Genomic DNA, 17362 nt, shown 5'->3' with positions numbered 1-17362 from the left:
CCCTTGGCGCTCCGCGGTGCTGCGGCCCCGCTGCTAGGCTGTACCTGGTAGCAGAGATGGGTGCTCCCCGGCCAGGTGAGTTGGGGGGGGGGGGAGGCCGAGGGGGTAGGAGCCACCCGGGGAAACGGCCCCCCATCCCCTGCTTTCGGCAGCAGCGGGAGATGCTGGGGCGGAGCAGGCTTGACAGCGGAAGATGCTGGGCTGTGGTTTGGCAGGAGGGACACCCAAACCAGAGCGCTGCCCGCGGCCAACCCTGCGGCCCCCGGGGTTTGGGGGGGGGGGGGGGGGGCCCTGCGGATGGCCGCGGGCCGGGGCCGGCTGCTCCCGGCCGGTGCTAGGGCCGGGGCTGGCTTCTCGGTAGCAGGTCGGGTCAGCTCCCCTCCCCGCTGGGCACGGCGGGGCCGGGGCAGGTGCCGGGGCCGCCGCCGCTCTCCCGGGGGACCGGGAGGTGCCGCCCCCGGTGTGCGGGCGAGCCGCGGCCCGGGGCTACTCGCCCAGGGAGAGGAGGGGGGCAGGCGGGTGGCTCGGGAAAGCCTCCCTCTCCTTTTTGTCTTCCCCCCCCCCCCCCCCCATCCATCCTTCCCTCCCTTTTTCCCTCCCTCCTTCCCTCCCTCCCTCCAACAGGAAGGCAATTAAACAGCAATCCACCCCCTCCCGTAGTTGCACAATTTCCTCCGCTGCCAAACTCCCTTGGCGGCGGAGGCGGATCCCGCTAAGAGCCCGCTCTGCCGTGTGAGTACCCGGGGCAGCCCGGGGCAGGGGAACCGCAGGGCCCGCCGCCTTCCCCCGCCTCCCCGGAGCTTGACAGCTTGCCCGCACCGCGGAGACGGGGGATGGCGGGGGGGGGGGGGGAAAGGACGGGAACGACGAGCAAATGAGCAGGCTGTCGCCCGAGGGGCTGCGGGGAGGGACGGGACGGGACGGGACGGCAGCAGCCCTGTCGCCCGCGGGGAGCCGGGAGCGGCCCCGGAGCAGCCGTGCCGCCCGGCGGCTGCGGCGGTGCGCGGCTGCGGGCGGGGAGCCCGGAGCAACCCCCGCGGCGGAGGGAGGGTGGGCGGGCGGTGGGTGCCTCCGTCCGTCCCCGGGTCCTGGGTGGCGGGGCTGGGGGTGTGTGTGTGCGTGGGGGGGGGGGGGGGTTGGAGTCGGGGCCCGTACCGGGCGGCAGCTCATCCCTTCCCTCTTCCCCAGATCTCCTCCGGGCGCGGCAAGAGGTGGCGGCGGCGGCAGCGGCGCGCAACCCCGGCGCGATGGAAGCGCACATCCCCTCGGCCAGCAACTCTTCCAGCCAGCGGAGGAAGCAGGGCCTCCCCCAGCACAGGGACACCCACTTCCCCGAGAGGTACCGCGGGGGGGGGGGCGGCTCCGCCGGGGACGGGGAAGGGCCGGCTGTGTCTTCACCCACGCCCCGGGGCGGGGTTTGCTCCAGCCGGGGAGCGGGGGGGGGGGGCTCTCGGACCGGTGGGCACCCTCAGAAGCGGTCTGGAAAGGTGTGTGCTTGGGTGCCGTAAGGGTCCGGGGCAGGGGGGTGCGCCTGGGCGAGGGTAGCGATGCTCACGGGGGCGGGCAGATTTGATTTGCCCCGGTAACGCGTTAACGTCTCCCTTGGGGCGCCGTGCAGGTGCAAAAGCGTGGTTCTGCGTGCGCGCCTGCCGCACGCTGGGGTGTCCGTACGCAAAGCGGGGGTGATTCGTGCTTGTGCACGTTCGCATCCAGGTTGGAGACTGGCTGGCTGGTGGGAGCCATCCCAATCCTGCCTCGGATCTCCAGAGCAGATGCTAGACTCTAAGCTGTTCTTTGGCACAGAGCAAGTTAAGACGGTCGAGTTTGCGTTTTACGGCATCCCTAGGTAATCAGAGAGAATGAATGCTCGGGGATGGACTAGAAAGAGAAGACATTTTTAAGGAAGAAGGAGGTATGGCTTGCCTTTTATCACTGATAGGAGTGCTGGAAAGCTGATTTCCCTCCCCCACGCCAGGAAATTCTAGCTCATTTATCTTGCTCTGTGCCATAAGCCATTCCCTCTGCAATCAAGAACTTCAGAAGGAAATTAAATTAAAGCTGCGTGCGTTTTTGACAAGGATAGCAGAGGCGGGAGAGGGCCTGGCAGCCAGGGGGATGCAAAGGCTTTGGGTATCACGGCTCAAACCGTGAAAGGGTCTAGTATCTAGACTTTCTTGGCTTTCATCTTGGGGTGGGGACAGGCAGCAGGCTGCAATATTAGTTCTAGAGCATGCATATGTATGTGTTGAGTTCAAAGTCACCCCCCCCCATTTATAGTCTTGGAGATCCTGTCTGTTTTCCCTTCTTTCTGACCAGTGGGTTTGCAATATGTAGGGGCTGGGCAGACCTGGTAAACCTTTCTCCTACAGGGTGTACTTTGGCTAACCCACGTAATAAAATCCAGCCCAGTCCATGTGGATTGTAGGCAGACCTGTGAGGAATGCAGAGATAGACGAGTTTCAGTGCATCCAGTCATCAGGAAAATTTTTCCAGCTATGTGTGGCCTGGAGAAGTGCCAGGCCAGCCGGAGGCCTGGCTGAAAAGGCACGTACGGAAGGGTGGAGGTTGCTTATGGGGAGGTGCTGCACGTAGGAGGGGCAAATTGAAAATGAATTAGATATGTATCAAATCCAGAGGTACTTGCCACTGCCAGGCAGGTGTTCTACCTACTGGAGCTGGGCTAGGCCAAGAAGTGTTAAATCGTTTGGGAAGAGGGTGTTATCTGGCAGTTTAAGGAGAGGACTGGAGTTAGGGCCAGTGTTCCTCCCCAGTTATGGGAGGGAGAGAGAGGTTACTTGCTAGGTCAGGGGACAGAGACTGAAGGCCAGGAGTTAACGGTTGGAGAAGACCACTACTTCTCATCTCAATTCAGTTCTCCAAGTAGCCCTGCCAAGAGTTGCATTGGCATCAGTGAGAGGGAAATCCTGGTGAGGTGAGGTGGGGGAAAGGAACACATAGGGGCACAACCTGCCTTTGATGTTGAGAGAAATACCTGTGGGACCTTGGATTGAGTTTGCAGGAGTCGCTCTGTGTCTCAGTTTCCCCTGCTGCACAGTGACAGTGGTTCTCATTTTGAAATCAGGTTGCACTTCACGTTTGAGAAGGCCTTTGAGCACCTCGGTTCAAAGAGCAGTATAATGTGGCATGTTGCGTGGAGCAAGGATATTTGCACCTGCTTGTAAAGGTCTAGTTATTTGCCTATAAGCAGGACCAGCCTGTGGTTGTGTTGGTGGGAACGAAACAAAGAAGCTGTCTTTTTCTCTGTGCTATGTACTCTGGAGCCTTGTTTCTGTCCAAGAGTTTGCAGACTCAAACGTGGCTCATAGCACGTTATCGGCTCCGGTTTGGTTTTCCCGCACGGCTCCCGTGTCAGACCGTACGTACAGGACCTGCTCTAAATGTCTGGGCGTGCTAGTTCTCCAAGGAGCTTTGAGACAGACCACGTGAAACATCACCATGGTGGGCCTGGCTGGGCACGTCCCGTGCTTCCTTCTTCCACCGTGCCAAGGCATGGTAGACCAGACTGCCTGGTTTTTCTGCAGCTATCTGCTCCCCCAAGGAGGGTGTGATATGGCCCTGTGTGGCCTGCCTCCTTGGCCAGGCTCTCAGGTGTGATAATCCTCGGTTAGCAGAGCTGGGGAGTCCTGCTGGGAAAAGGGAAGCTACAACTATGCCCCATAGTCATGGCTTGGTAAGTCTGCTTGACATTAGTTCACACGATCGTTATTTTCTCCTTAGAGGTCTGCAGCCACCTGAGTGTCACTAAAGGTCAGCATGTATCACTCTGCTCCCACTCAGAAATGGCCTGGTTGGAGCTGTCACGTGCAAACTGTTTCTTGCTGTTTTGCCAAAGCACCGCAGACATTTTTAGGTATGCCAGGAGAAGCGGTGGCCATGTATTGTAAAGCAGTAAAGCACTGTATGGGTTAATTTCTCCCTTCCGTTCTCCCTGTTGCTGTTAGCCTTGGGTTTTGTACTTGGCTGCCACGGTCTTTGTCAACAGGGTAAATCAAAGCAGCCTCTGTGCACCTTCATAATAAAGGTATAGAAATTTTAAAAGGTTCAGGTAGGCACTGACAGAGGAGAAGGCAATGGAGAAAGCTGGCTCACGTACATGGGCAAACTGTAGGTAGATTTACGGCATCTCCTTTCCCAGGAGCAGAAGTAATAATGCATGATGCAGGGGGATGTGAACTGTTTGGCATGGTGTTAAAATTCCATTTCAGCTTCCTGTCGGGAGATCTGTGGGGATCAGGTCAGCTCTCAAGTGCAGCAGCTTTGTGGGCAAGAATAATTAGCCACCCCAGACTTCAGCCATTAAGCCTGGCAAAGCAAGGGGGAAAAACCCATACTGGTGACCCAGTTTTATTTATCAGGGCAGTGCTGCTGTTTTTGCAAAGACAGGAATGCAGAGACCTTTGCCTGCTAGTGGGAGTTATATATACAGTTTTCCAGTTCTCAGGCGTGAAGAGGTGGGTGATGAGTCTGAGCTAGGGAACACTTGGGAAGATAGGTATGTTCAGACATTTGTCAACTAGTTAGCATACATCTTTGCTGGTCAGAAACAGGCTGGTATGTTTAATGATACTAACCACAAGGCAGGCAGGTGGGTACTGGCTCTGAAGGGGATAATACACACATGTGTGCACACAGACACCCTGAATATGGATTTTCTTGGACCAGGTTCCAAGGTCCTTTTAGCGGAGCAGTGGTCCCTTCACCTCTTTGCTCCAGCTTCCTCATCTGTTGAAAAGAGTTAGTAAAAGTGGTATGTCTTGCCAAAAGTAGACGTAGGCTGCAGGCTTGAGAATCCATTTGGTTTCATGGTTTTGGTTTCCTAGATCCTTCTCTAGATTGATTCAGACTTGGATTATAGAGCGCCAGGACCTGGTGGTTTGTTTGGAAAGATGCTTGAGTTCAGTGTTATAAAAAGACTTGGAAGAGGAAAGGGTACAACTAGAAGGTGTCATTGTAACTACTCCAGCCTGGAGTACTTCCCATCTCCAAACTGCTGTGTCTCCTGCAAAAGCGGCAGGTGGCTGTGCCCTGCAGAGATGCAGAGTCGCTTGGATCCTACTCCTTGGATCTTGTCTCCAAAATTTGTTGGCAGTGTACTTGGTTTTGCTGGGGTCGTTCGTTTAGCCTGGCATGTTCTTACCCAAGGTGCTCATCTCCTGGTACATGCTGCAGAACTCGCTCCTGATAGTACTCCTGAACCGAGCAGGCTGCTTCTCACAGAGCAGGCTAGTGTGTGTGAAGCCTAGGGAATGCTTGCATTCCCCCCCACTTTAAGGAAAAACTTTTATACCCTGCAAACGGAAGGCATTGCACGGGTGCTCAGACGAGGCTGGACACGCTGCTTAACGGTGTGATCAGTCTGGTGAAGCTTGTTGGCTAAATAGGATGCACCAGTTCTGTGTTACGAGTTGCTAAGAGCTTGTTCACATGCGTGCGGTATATGGCAGGGCGTCTGTGTGGGAGAACCTGCCCCTCTCTCACAGGAGGGGGAGAAGGCAGATTATAGTCAGAGAAAGGGCAAGTGTTGAGGCAGGTACTTTGGTAATAGCATTTGGCCATCTCTGGTACTGTCTATAAGAAGCATTAGGGACACAATTCATTTTCTAGGACCGCAGGCAATTATGGGGTGAAGGCAGGAGGAATGCCAAGGAGCAAGAAATACTGCCTGTGTGAGGTGTCATCAGCATCCTGATCTGCTGGGGTCCTGGGAAGCCGAGCCCTTTGGCTAGAGTGTTCTGGGAGCGGGAGCCGCGGAGTCTCAAAGATGCACTCGTTGCCCTTCTGTTGCAGAAAGCTGACAAACATTGTGCATCAGCCAGAGGCCTTTCTCTGTGCAAAGATGTGCCTGAAATACCCAGCAAGGATTTTTGGATTGCGTTCTTCCCATCTGCTGTTGCTACTGTTTTTTCTTTCACCACCTAATTCCTCCCCCCTGCGTCGCAGAGGCTTTCCTTTTCACTCCTGTGCACCTTGGGCACGTTCTGTCTCGTACTCTTACCTACCCCAGCCTCGCATCGCCCTCTCTGCTCTGAATGCTGTATCCCTCTTCCTCTGATAGTTGCACTGGGAGGATTCCTCACCAGATCCCAGCTGGCTGAATGTTATGCAGAGCAAAGGCCAAAGAGCTTGACCTGATTTAACTAATTTGATTTTAGCACCAGTTTGGATTTTGAGGGAGTGATTTCCCCTGGCAGCATAAACCAGACCCCCTCTGTGTCCAGGCCTTGTACTGGCGCTGCCCTTCTAGGGCAGCAACATGTCTCTTTCTGCCTGGAAATCCCAAACACCATTTTTAGAAAGCCCTTTCATTTTATTTATTTTCCCTTCCTGGCACAGACGGTGTCTGCGGATGGCGAACCAGCAAGGAGCTGTGTGCTGCTTGCCTATTACCTCAGGTTTAAAGTGTCTCTTCCTATCAAATGCAAAGCAGAAGAAAGCAGAGCTTTCATGCATTCTTTTTTTCACCCCCCCTCTTCCATCCGTTCTAAATTTATTTCCATGCCTTGCCGGTTTCAATCTGCATTTCCTGACCCTCTCACATCTCCAGTCACAGCCTGTGCTCCGAGCCTTCCTTTTAAGCTTGGAGTGAGTCAGGGGGGAGCGCTGCTCTGGGCTTGGGAGGATATGATGGGGTTAAAGTGAAAGGCTTGGTTTTAACAGTATAATGTGTAACCCCATAATGACTTTAAATATTGATTATTTGAAGGCCATTAGTGCTTATTGTTAAAGAAAAGTCGATACTTTTTAAGCCTTGTGAACCATTTGTCTCCTGTTAAAGGACATATCAAATTTAGCAGCATGCAGTGCAAATCCCCTAATACCCTGCTCACAAGCCTCCAGCTGGCATATTAGGGAAAAAAAAAAAGGGGGGTGAGGGGAGGAATATGCAGTAACACAGAATTGCTCTCTGCAAGGTAAGGACGAGGCTTATCAGATGTAATTGCCAAGGGCTAAATTCACATTCTCAGAGTATGGGACTGTAATTCAGCCCTTACCTGGAGATGGAAGAAAAGGAGGCAGGAAATTAATGGGGGCTTGAAGGCTGGTATGTACCTGAGAAAGGATGCAAGGATTTGTGTTTTGGTGCACGTCTGCCTAAAAGCACGGTAGTCTTTGTTAGGGTCTCTGGGACTTTTTACTCCGGGGTTGCCAGTTCATTTCCAAGCTTGCTTGGAAGTAATTGGCTGTATCTGTACCAGGCAGCCTGGGAGGGCTTCCCAGCTCTGTGCCAGGACACGACCTGGTCGTACTCCCTCCCTCGTGTGCCAGGTTTCCGTGCCAAGGATCAGGCAGATGGGCTGGAAGGGAGCAGTGGCAGGCTCCAACAGGTTCCCCGCCTGGACTGCCAGGAGGCTGGGCTTGTGGGACGGCGGAAAGCATCTGCCCTTTGTGGTAAGGCAGGCAGTGTGAAGCACTGCTCCTCGGGGGCTCTGCAGCATGAGCTAGGGAGCATCAGTCTACCTGCAGGGAGAAGAGTCCCTCGTCCCCTGAATATTTATGAGCATACCTGCTTTCCTTTGAAGTTATCTTCTGCTTCGGACTGATGCTGAGCCCTTGGGGGGGTGGCAGGAGAGGTGCAATGACTCCTTCTTGTTTGGCCGCATGCAGCCTCCTCTCTGACTTCAGGCTACGTACTCCTTGGGTGTAACAGGGCCGGTCGCGGGACCTTTGGCTGGTCTTGTTTATCTGGCCTCACCCAGCAGCTTTGCCCTACGCGCGTGGTTGGTGGAGAGCTCCAGCGTTGCTGAGAGAACAACTCCGGGGTCTCCGTGTGGTCTGCTGTGTCAGGCAGGCATGATGACAGCAAGTGTAAATGTGTCTCCCTGATTTTTCTAAACCTTTGGACTCATCCCCAGCATGCGTCGTGCGTGTAACATAAGCAGCGACTGACCTCTCACGTTCGAAGTTGCTCCTGATGCGTTTCTTGCGGCCCCTCTTGCAACTACTTCCAGCTCCTTCTGAGCCGCTGCAGGCTGCTGTGCTCAGCCGTCTGCGTGGCGGCGTGATCACGTCCCACAGCGATTGCTTTGTCCCGCCATCCTCCCTTCCTCAGCCAGGACACCGCTCGCTGGCCAGTCCAAAGTACGAGCTGATCCCTGGCCCCAAAAGGCAGGAGAGCTACACGGAGCCGATGAGAGGACAGAGGGAATGAACTGCAGGGTCTCGAGCAGATGTGAATTCCTTAGGGATCAAAGTTAGCCGCTGGAGTGCAACATTAAAGCATAAAAATAGCCTCTGATTAACATTGGGCTGCCACCAAAGAGAGAACCTTTTATTTTCCAGTGGCAGGTCCTGATCCCCATCAAACGGTATGCTTCCTGGGCACAGATTATCTCTTCTTGGCTAAAATCAAGAAGCTCTCTTTGTTTTTAGCGTTTCCTTCTGAACTCTCTGTGTGCAGCCTGCACCTGGGGCTTCTCTGCATTGTTCTCTCTCCTACAGGATCCCCTTTTCTGCCTCTATAAAAGGCAGGGAGGGCACGGCCACTGCTTGCCTGGCCATGGAATGGTTAAAAGCGACTTGATTTCCTAAATTGCTTCTTATAAAACGAACAGCACGTCTGCCAGGCTCGTCTCCCCATGATTACAGCTAATTACGATCGAACGGACACCTCCTAGCCCCCGTCATGCCGCTTTAATTGTCCGTTATTCATCTGCAGGCTGTCCGGGGTGGCAAAGCACTTGGCAGCCCAGCGACCGAGGCCTCGGCTAATTGTGAGGCCTCGGGGATTAGGGCAGGTGATTACACACTTCATGGTGTAATTACATAAGCATCGCTTGGCTGCTGCCCCAGCTCTGAGCCGAAGGTCACGCGCTGCGTTACCTGAGATTAATTGGAGCTGCCACTGAAGTGCGAGGTGCTGGCGGAGCGGTTATACGATTAGCATTAACATTTCAACAGCGACGGATCGATCTGTGGCTCTCCTCCAGACACAGCGAGCTGTGCAATTAGTTTAGAGGAGAGCTAGGGGAGGAAGGAGGAGGGAAGGAGAGACGGAGGCAGCCAGGGGAAGGGGAGAAGGGGAGTAGAGGCAGACGGGAAGGGTGGAGGCAGAGACAGGCAGGTGGACAAGGGGTAGGGAGAAGGAGGAATTTCGGAGGGGAGTCTCGGCCCGTTCTGCGCTGTGGATCAGCGTGTGGCAGTGTTTTGTGGTGGCTGTTGCGCAGAATGAGGATAAAACTACACCGGGAAGATCTAGGGGAAGGACAGGAATCCTCTCCTTGCCCACCTCATCCCCAAAGAGTCTTTGTCTGGCTTTTCATGAGCCGTGGTGGCAATCCATCCCCAACCGTGTGGGATGGGGACATGGATGGCTGGGATTCTCACGTTATCCCACGCTTGCACATCATCCCCCCCACTGAAAGGGGGAGCGTGGTTGTGCGTATGGTCTGTTTGTTGCAAAGTCACACGCACCTTCTTGCTCCCTTTCTCTTGCCCTCCAGTCTCTCCTGAAGCCGATTTTATAGGGAGATATTGTAAAATGAAAATAAACGGCACAGCACTTGGCTTTGCCTCTAGATGCCCTGGTGAAGGTAATAATGTTGTAAGTGGCCATCAAAAGGAATTAAGAGACGTGCAGCCGGAAAGCAGAGATTTGCTTGCAGGCTCCCAGGGCAGATTTGACTAATGGAAGAGACCTTGGCTCTTATTCCCTTCCTGCCATTTTCCCCCCCGCCCCCTCCCTGCGAGCAAGCAAGTGCTACCTACCTTGCTTCCAGGCGTTTTCCTCTTCCCCACCCCTCAAAGCTGCCTCTTCCAGCTTACTTGCCACCTTACATGTGCTCTACCCGTTCTGGCCAGCATCACCCACCCCTTCTCCAGTAGTACTCCTTTCCACCGACTCCATGGCGCTTCCTGCTCACATCCCGCTCCTCATCTCTCCTCTCTCTGTGTTTTTTCTCTGCCTGACTTACAGCTCTTCTCTCCAGAATTAAAGATATCCCCTTGTCCCAGCTAGGACAGTGATTTTTTTGCAAGGCATGCCAGTGATGCCTTCAGATCTTCCCAGACCCACTGTCCAGTTCCCAAAATATAGAATGCTTTTTCAGTTGTAAGGTAGTTGAGATAGAAACCCAAGCTTGCTAACGGGACCGGCAGATGCAGCACCTTCAGCCTTGCCTTTGCTAGCCCTGGGCAGCCAAAATCCAGCTGAAAGGCCGTGGAAGCAAACATATCAAGGTGGGAAGTATGAGGGACCTATGGAGTCCTGGCTGCTTTTTTCCTCTTCTGGTTCTGCTTCTTGTCTTTTCTCTCTCCTTTTAAAAGTTTCACGTATGGGTGAACAGGCATCTTTCTATCTCAGAGCAGCCTCTGGTACAGAATGCAGGTCATCTGCAGAAAGGATGTTATTCCTGAGCCAGGGCCCTCTGGGCGCTGTGGATGGAGCCTCTAGGTTTTCAACATGTATTTATTTTCTGATTTCTGCAGGGAGATATCCCACCCACCGCCTCTGCTTTCACCCCAGAATGCGCCCCATATTGCTCTGGGGCCCCACTTGAGACCTCCTTTTCTCGGGGTGCCTTCGGCTCTGTGCCAGACACCAGGTGAGTGCTTAAGAGGTGCTTAACGTCAGCCGGGAGAAGCGGGTCGAGTGACAAACTGTCCTTTAGCCAAACAGCCCAGACACGTTTTCTGTGTTTCCCTGGTACTGTTGTGCTGACTTCACCTTTGTTTTGCAGTGATAGGAGCAGGTTGCCTTGGCTGCTCTCTCTGTTAATCCCCGCCAGCCTCCCTGGTCCCATGTTTCAGCGGCAGACTGCACTGCCTTGGGAGCGAGGGAATAGATGGGCTCTAGAACAGAAAGGCAGCTCTCAGCTGCCCTTTCCTGCTCCGTTAGCCCTCTGGGGAGCTGGCCCTGAGTTAGCAAAGAGTCAATGCTGAGATTAATAACCCCACAGTATTGTTCTCCCTGTCCCCAGGTTACGGGTTCCTACAGCCGGCACAAGCAGAGATGTTTGCGCGGCAGCAAGAGATGCTACGAAAGCAAAACCTGGCAAGGTAAAGAGTGTAGAGGGCTAGCCTGCCTGGGCTCGGGTTGGATTTTTCCTTCCCTTTCCTGGCAGCAGGCAGAGTAATGCGGGGTGCCGTGTCGGATGAGTTGCGCGCAGGCAAAGGAGCGGTGTCCAAGTGAGACCGACGGAAACAGCGTGGGGGTGTGGAGGCGACACCTTGATCCTGCAAGCTCTGGTTCCGCAACGGCTGGGGGTTAGCAAGTTGCTCACAGTTCCCTCCTCCCCACCACCGACGCTCCCTCTCTGCCTCTCCCGATTTAGGTTGGAGATGTCGGCTGAGATCATCCGCCAGAAAGAGCTGGAGAACCTCCACAGGCAAAGGCTACTGGCTGGTGACCCCCTGAGCCTGCATCCCGGCTTGCCCCCAGACCACCCGGCCCTGCGTAACGTGCACGACATCCCCGAGGGCCACCCGCTGCGGGAAGAGCTCTCCCGGAGGAACGCCATGCTGGTGCTGCGACACAACAACACTCCCCTGCTGTCCCTCAACCCCAGCGTCCCCAGCAGCGCCACGCCGCCCAAGGAGCAGCCCCGGCGGGGCAGCCGAAAATCGGCACACCACCGCGCTGAGCCGCAGGGGCTGAGCGAGGCCAAGGAGGTGGCAGAGCCCCGGGCGCGGGATGGGGCACCAGACTGTAACGACGAGGAGATGAAGGACTCTGAGAGCGACGCGGATGTGAGCGACGAGAAGCCGGAGAGCCTGAAGGCTGAGAGCAGCAGCTCGGCGGCTGAGCTTAAGGAGTGCAAAGAGACAGGCAAAGTCTGTGAAGGGGCCAAGGAGCTGGGTGAAGCGGCTGCCAGTCAAAATGCCCCCTGCAGCTCTTCGAGCGCCGAGTCCCCCAGCCATTTGCTTGGCCCAGGCATCAACAAAAATGAGGTGAAATATCTCCCGCCAGCCTCCATCCCACCACCTCAGCCGCTGCCCTTCGGATTCCCTTACACGATGAGCCCGTACTTCCATGCAGGTGAGTGCGCGAGGGCCCGTCGCTGAGTTACGGGCTGGAGCAGTGACATGTTTTGCAGTGTGCTGAGAGCGGGACTCTTCCCCCCTCCTGTTCTGTAGTGTGGTTGTGGTTCTTTTTTCTCTGTAGGGAACCGAGCGTCGTCTTTTAATTAGTATAAAGGACTCCATTTGCAATGAAGGAAGTTAAGGGTCATAAAGAGGGCCAGCAGGGACAAAGTGAGTCCCAGGCACGGGAGAAGGGAGATCGCAGTATGGTGGACTAAGGGATCTTGCAATTGCTTGGGCCTTCTTTGGAAGCCATGTTTCAGGACAGATGCCAGTAAACTAGAGGGGGCTTCAGGGAGAGGCAACAAAAATGATGAATGGCTGCAAGGTGCTGCCGTACAAAATAAAGGGCCAGATGTATTGTATCTGGAAGGGTAGCCTGAAAGGCTGTGAAGGCTGTTGGGCTGCGTTCATGAGATTTCCAGGGAGCGGGGACCGGTTGGATACAGCAGGACAAAGGAGTGGAAGGAGAGCTTCCCAGGGTGACTTGGATCTGTCCTGCGTGGGCAGAGGCTGCAGGCTGGTAGCGAGGCTGGGGCTGTTCTGCAGGGAGAGGCGCGCTGGGGATGTGCAGGGCTTGGAGGGTGGCTGGCTGGTTCCCACGTGCTTGGTTCTCCCGCTGTGCATTGCCATGGTTTGAGGCGAGGGAAAAGAAGGATTAAGGCTGCAGCATTTTCCTCCCTGCTGAGTGTCAGATCTGGGACATTTCCAGAGTAGCATGTGAGACAACACCTTTGGGATGGGGTGTCAAAGAGTTCTCCAGCAGTGACTTACACGTCTTGGCTGCCCCGTGCCCTTGGAGGTGTCAGTTACCGCTGCTGTGCTCCTTTTCCAGGGCAGAGGTAGATGTGCTCTTTCCTCTGCCTGTAGTGTATTTCTCAGTCTCACAGGCACTGGTATAGCTGGATTGGTGCCTGTTGGATGGGACAGGCAGGCAGGGAAGTCATTGCCAGCTCTGTGGTCCCCAGCGGCGCAGTCCCTTGGGCAGCAAAGGCAGGTACAGCTGGAGCCAGAAGGGAGCAGCAAGTACAGGGGGTACAAAGTGGGGTTTCAAACCCTGGTAGCTGCTCTGCCCGGGGGTCTCCTGTGGGCAGAGCAGGGCAGCAGCCCCGCTAGCCTAGCCAAGAGCCAAAACCTGCCTCAGCTAATTACTTGGCTGAGCAATTAGCAGGAGGTAGGACCTCCTGCCACACGGCGGAGGGAGAAAGGGGGGGCATGGCATGTGGGTCGCCGAGGCTGCCTGTTTTCTATGCAAAGAGCTGCTGCGGTTGTGAACGCGGCTGCCCATCACTCATTAGAGCTGCCTTCCAACCAGGAAGGAGGAAGCGATTTTTCTATGACAGGCAGGTGGCCAACATGATAAATATTCCTGCTGCCTTGGGCTGCTGAGGCTTCCTTGCAGGAGCCTTTTTCTCCTGGCCATTAAAAAGGGAAACGCACGGCTCTGTGGTGCTCTTCGCTTGTGTGAGGCTCTGCAGGGAGGCCTGGATTGTAGATGGGTTTCCTCCCTCCCCCAGCAATGTGCGAGTTACTGTAATAGGCCATTTATTATTATCACTTCAAATTTATATCACGATCGTGTCTTGAGGCCTCGGCAAAGATCAGGGCTGTGTTTCACTGCCCGGTTTTCAGGCACTTCTGATTTGTGGAGCCTGTTCCAGGGCTGTAGGTCTTTTCCTGAGGGCTCTTTTGCTTTCGGCTAGCTTCACACGTTGTCGCGGCTGTTCATATTGCCCGTTTGTGGGACAGCAGCACCGACCCGGTTGTGCTAGGCACTGTACAACTGCATAGCGAAAGCTCTCACCTGAAACAGCCTTGGGAAGATGGGGCATCTTGTTCGATGCAGCACAGCAGGTCGATAGGGGAGCTGGGAGTTCAGCAACTGAAATATTGAGGGCTATATTGATCCAAATGCTGCGGGGATCGTGGGGTGTGCTGGGGTAACGTGTGTCAATGAAAAATGTGTTACTTTGGCCCTCGGGGAACGCAAACCACCTGAAGACAGGCAGACGGAACTGCACCCACCTCTCCCCCGGTGCCAGATAATTTCTGTAATCCTTTTTTGCACAAGGACTGCTCTTCTGGCCTGGCTGGTCACGACGTTGTGCTGTACACTGGAGGCTGCTATTGTAAAGTAACCACCTAAACAAGGCAGGTAACGTGGCAGGCTGAAAGGAAGAGCCAGAGGGAGGAGAGGAGAGAAGTGGCTGGCTGAAAATGACCACTGAGTTTCAGGCCATTCCTCTGGTCTTCCAGCAAGGGGAGAGGCTCCTCCTTTGGAGGCAGAGAGCTGTTTTCTGTCCCTACTGGGAAGAATATCGATGAGGCAGCCAGAGCTGGGTCGATTCCCTGAGCTGCCTTCTGGGGTTCTGGCGGCTGCTCGATGACCTCATCTCGTCAAGGTTTCAGCAGCCTTGCTCCCCTCCTCCTCCCACCGCCCTCCTCCAGCCCCGTCCTTTGGAAAAGGTGAAGGATGGAGTGTGCAGGAGGCTAAAATCCTTCTATCGATCTGTAGTCTGGAGAGCAATTAACGCAAGCCTTCCAGTGCCGCTCCGTGACCCGAGCCCTCTCCGGTGCGCGGGAAGGCGGGGGGGCATGGACAGGGAGAAATGGGAGAGGGGTTGGAGAGTGGGAGCAAAACTGATTAAACCCATAGGTGGGCTGACTTCCAAGTGGGTTTGCTTTGTGCACTGGTCTGCCAGTTGGCACCTGAATTGTCTCCTGCGGTGTCAGGAGCAAAAACTCGCGTGTCTCCGTGCAGCAGAGAGAGCCCCATTGCAGCCTGGCTGCTGGATTTGCAGCAGAGGTTTCCCTTACTGGGATGGCCAGAGGGGTTGCTCTCCCTGACCTGTTCAGCCTTTGGCTTCTCTTCTGAAGCAGCTGGATATCAGGAGGAGGGAGGGAAATTATAAATGGATTGCGGCATGGGTGGTGAGGGCTTTTACGTGGACACCTGTCTACAAGACGCTGGCCTGGGACGATGGATTCTTTTCAGTCTCTACACGCTGGGCCCCATCTGGTGAAATGCTCTGTAATCCATTACCAGTCTCTCGGACCATCATTTATCATAGAGCAAGACAGAGGAGGCCTGGCAGGGAATAGATGCTGCCCTTTATGCATCCTCGCAGTCCAGCAGGATCCAGTGACATGTCATTATTATAATAGAAGGTGCGTCCCTTCTAGCCACTTGGCACCTATTTGTTATCATTCCCTAAACTGCCAGAGCAGTGGTGAGTGGGTGCAGCCATGCACAGAGACGGAGCAGACGGTGCGGTATCTTCCTGAGGAGCGATGGGAGGAAGGACAGGAGCCCTTCTGCTCCAGGGACTGTAAAATTAGAAAGGGCCAGTCACTGGACGCAGTGTGCTGAGGGCCGGTCCTGTGCTAGTTGCAAATTAGATACGCGCCGAGGCCAGAGGGACCAGTGTCGTCCTGCAGAAGTCCGTCCTGGGGTTAGTCCTGCGTCTGGTGACTTCAGACCGGTGACAGAGCTGAGGTGGGAGCAAAAGGGCGAGGGGGGACACACCTGAACACCAGGCTCCGCGACCCTGACTTCAGGGGTGCTGAGTACACAGAATGGTGACTGAGTCTTTGGAGCTACTAGGGCTGAGGTCTTCTGCAGGCACCGTGAGATTTTGGGCTTTTCTGCAGGCAACGGGGTGTTTTGCCTCTAACTTCAGTGGAAATAGGTTTCCACCCTCTAGCTTTTAAGTTTTGTGGCACAGAAATTGCTAATAGGCCAGAACCCGAAGTATTGGTATTTACCTTCCCCCTCCCAAGAATATTTCCACCAGTCAGTCCCTGTTTCCCTGGTATAAATGGGAAGGGAAAACAAACTCTCCGAGATAAATATTTTGGCCGTATTAGATTTCTCTGTGTGTGGGTACGTGGAAAATATTTCTTGTTCCCATACAGCGGGCCTGTCTTGCCCTCAGACTTGGACACAGCAGGCTTACTGTGCGCATCTGTGTGCGTCTTGACCTCTCCCTTCCTTTCTTCTGGGGGCACGAAGAGACAAAGGAAAGAAAACCACAGAGGAGAGAGGCTTCTGTAGGAGAAGCAGTTGCTAGCCCAGCTCTGCTGGCGATGTCGGTAACCCTGCAAATGATCTCGCGTTCGGTGCGGTTCCAGGATTGCCAGCACGTGTGCAGGAGAGGGACCGTAGGGAAGCCTTAACGCCTTTCCCCTCGTCCCTGCTAGGTGGGAATGCAGCATCTGGGCTAAATCTCTCCCCTCCGCTGGTGGGGACCTGGCAAAGTGTGCGTGACTGGCGGGGACTGACCAGCCTCTCTCCGTGCAGGCTGAGGTTATACCCTGAGGATGGGTCTGGCTGGCTGGTGACTGGAGAATTCATTCCCAAGCGCTGTGTTGCTGCAATTCAATCCTTGGCTTGCTTTTGGAATAAGGAAGTACCTAATTTTAAAGCAGTTGGCTGTTACAGTCAGATCCCCTCAGAGACGCTTGCTCTGGCTGCAGATGGAGGTGTCTCGCCCGAGCATTGACTGTGCCTGGAATAATTGAGTTCAGTTTCGCTTCCTCTATTTACCAAGCTGCAGCCACTCTTCCAAAGTGGAGAAAGGGAATTACCCCCCACCCTGAGAAAGAAAAACCCCCCCCCGAAATAGCAAAAAAAAAAAAAAAAAAAGGGGGGGGGGAAGCCCTCAGCCATTGGAGTGTTTTGTGAAATTTAACATAAGCAGCTGTGAGTTTGTCTCCTGGAAAATGGAATGCAATAGGAATGAGAATGAGGGCTCGTGTCCATCTGTCTGTCTGTCTGGTAGCTGGCGGTGGTGAGGGGAAGGGAAGCGCTCGCTGGCTCTTTGGCAGCGGCCTCTGCCTCCACCTCCTGTGCTGACAGGCGCCTAGCTCGCAGGAAAGCCGGTCGTTTTCTCTGCAGCTGCTATCAGACGCACAAAAGTATTTGAAGCTTTTTCTAGCTGGAAAAAGAAGGGGTGTGAAGAGAGTGAGGAGCTGCCTGGCCTCCAGCGGGGCACGGGCTGGCGAGGCGGGGGGAAACGAGCTCTCCACGCTCGGCACGGCACTTCCAGGCAGAGCCGTCCCGGGGAGCGGCAAGCGGAGCGTGTTGCAAGCCTGGTACTTAGGCTGGAGGGGAGAGGGCCCCGTGCCTGCAAGAAGACTGTGGTAGAGATTACGGATGTGCAGGAGGCGTGAAAAGTCCGGTTGTTGCCCACAGCGAGCGCCCCGAGGGTCCCGGGCTGGTGAGAAGCGCTGGCGAGGAGGCCTTCAAAGACGTGCCAGAATCCCCGAGGCACGGGGAAAGAGAGAGAGAGAGGGACAGTCCTGTCCCCGCTCCAGAGGGACA

The 17362-nt window shown here is 55.0% G+C and overlaps 1 protein-coding gene across 8 annotated transcripts in view; it reads left to right on the top strand.

The window, feature by feature from the left end:
* The window catches only part of SAMD11 (sterile alpha motif domain containing 11), a 124739-nt gene that overhangs the window by 97418 nt on the left and 9959 nt on the right, over positions 1-17362 (top strand). For all 8 annotated transcript variants that reach the window (XM_030018579.2, XM_030018580.2, XM_041124635.1 and 5 more), the window contains 4 exons: positions 1189-1339; positions 10447-10562; positions 10938-11016; positions 11292-11995. In XM_030018579.2, the coding sequence (XP_029874439.2) occupies positions 1189-1339; positions 10447-10562; positions 10938-11016; positions 11292-11995 (1050 nt within the window). The remainder of the gene's footprint in view (positions 1-1188; positions 1340-10446; positions 10563-10937; positions 11017-11291; positions 11996-17362) is intronic.

This window comes from Aquila chrysaetos, chromosome 6 (assembly GCF_900496995.4).
Source record: "Aquila chrysaetos chrysaetos chromosome 6, bAquChr1.4, whole genome shotgun sequence".
NCBI lineage: Eukaryota > Metazoa > Chordata > Aves > Accipitriformes > Accipitridae > Aquila > Aquila chrysaetos.
This window is presented reverse-complemented; position numbering and strand designations above follow the sequence as displayed.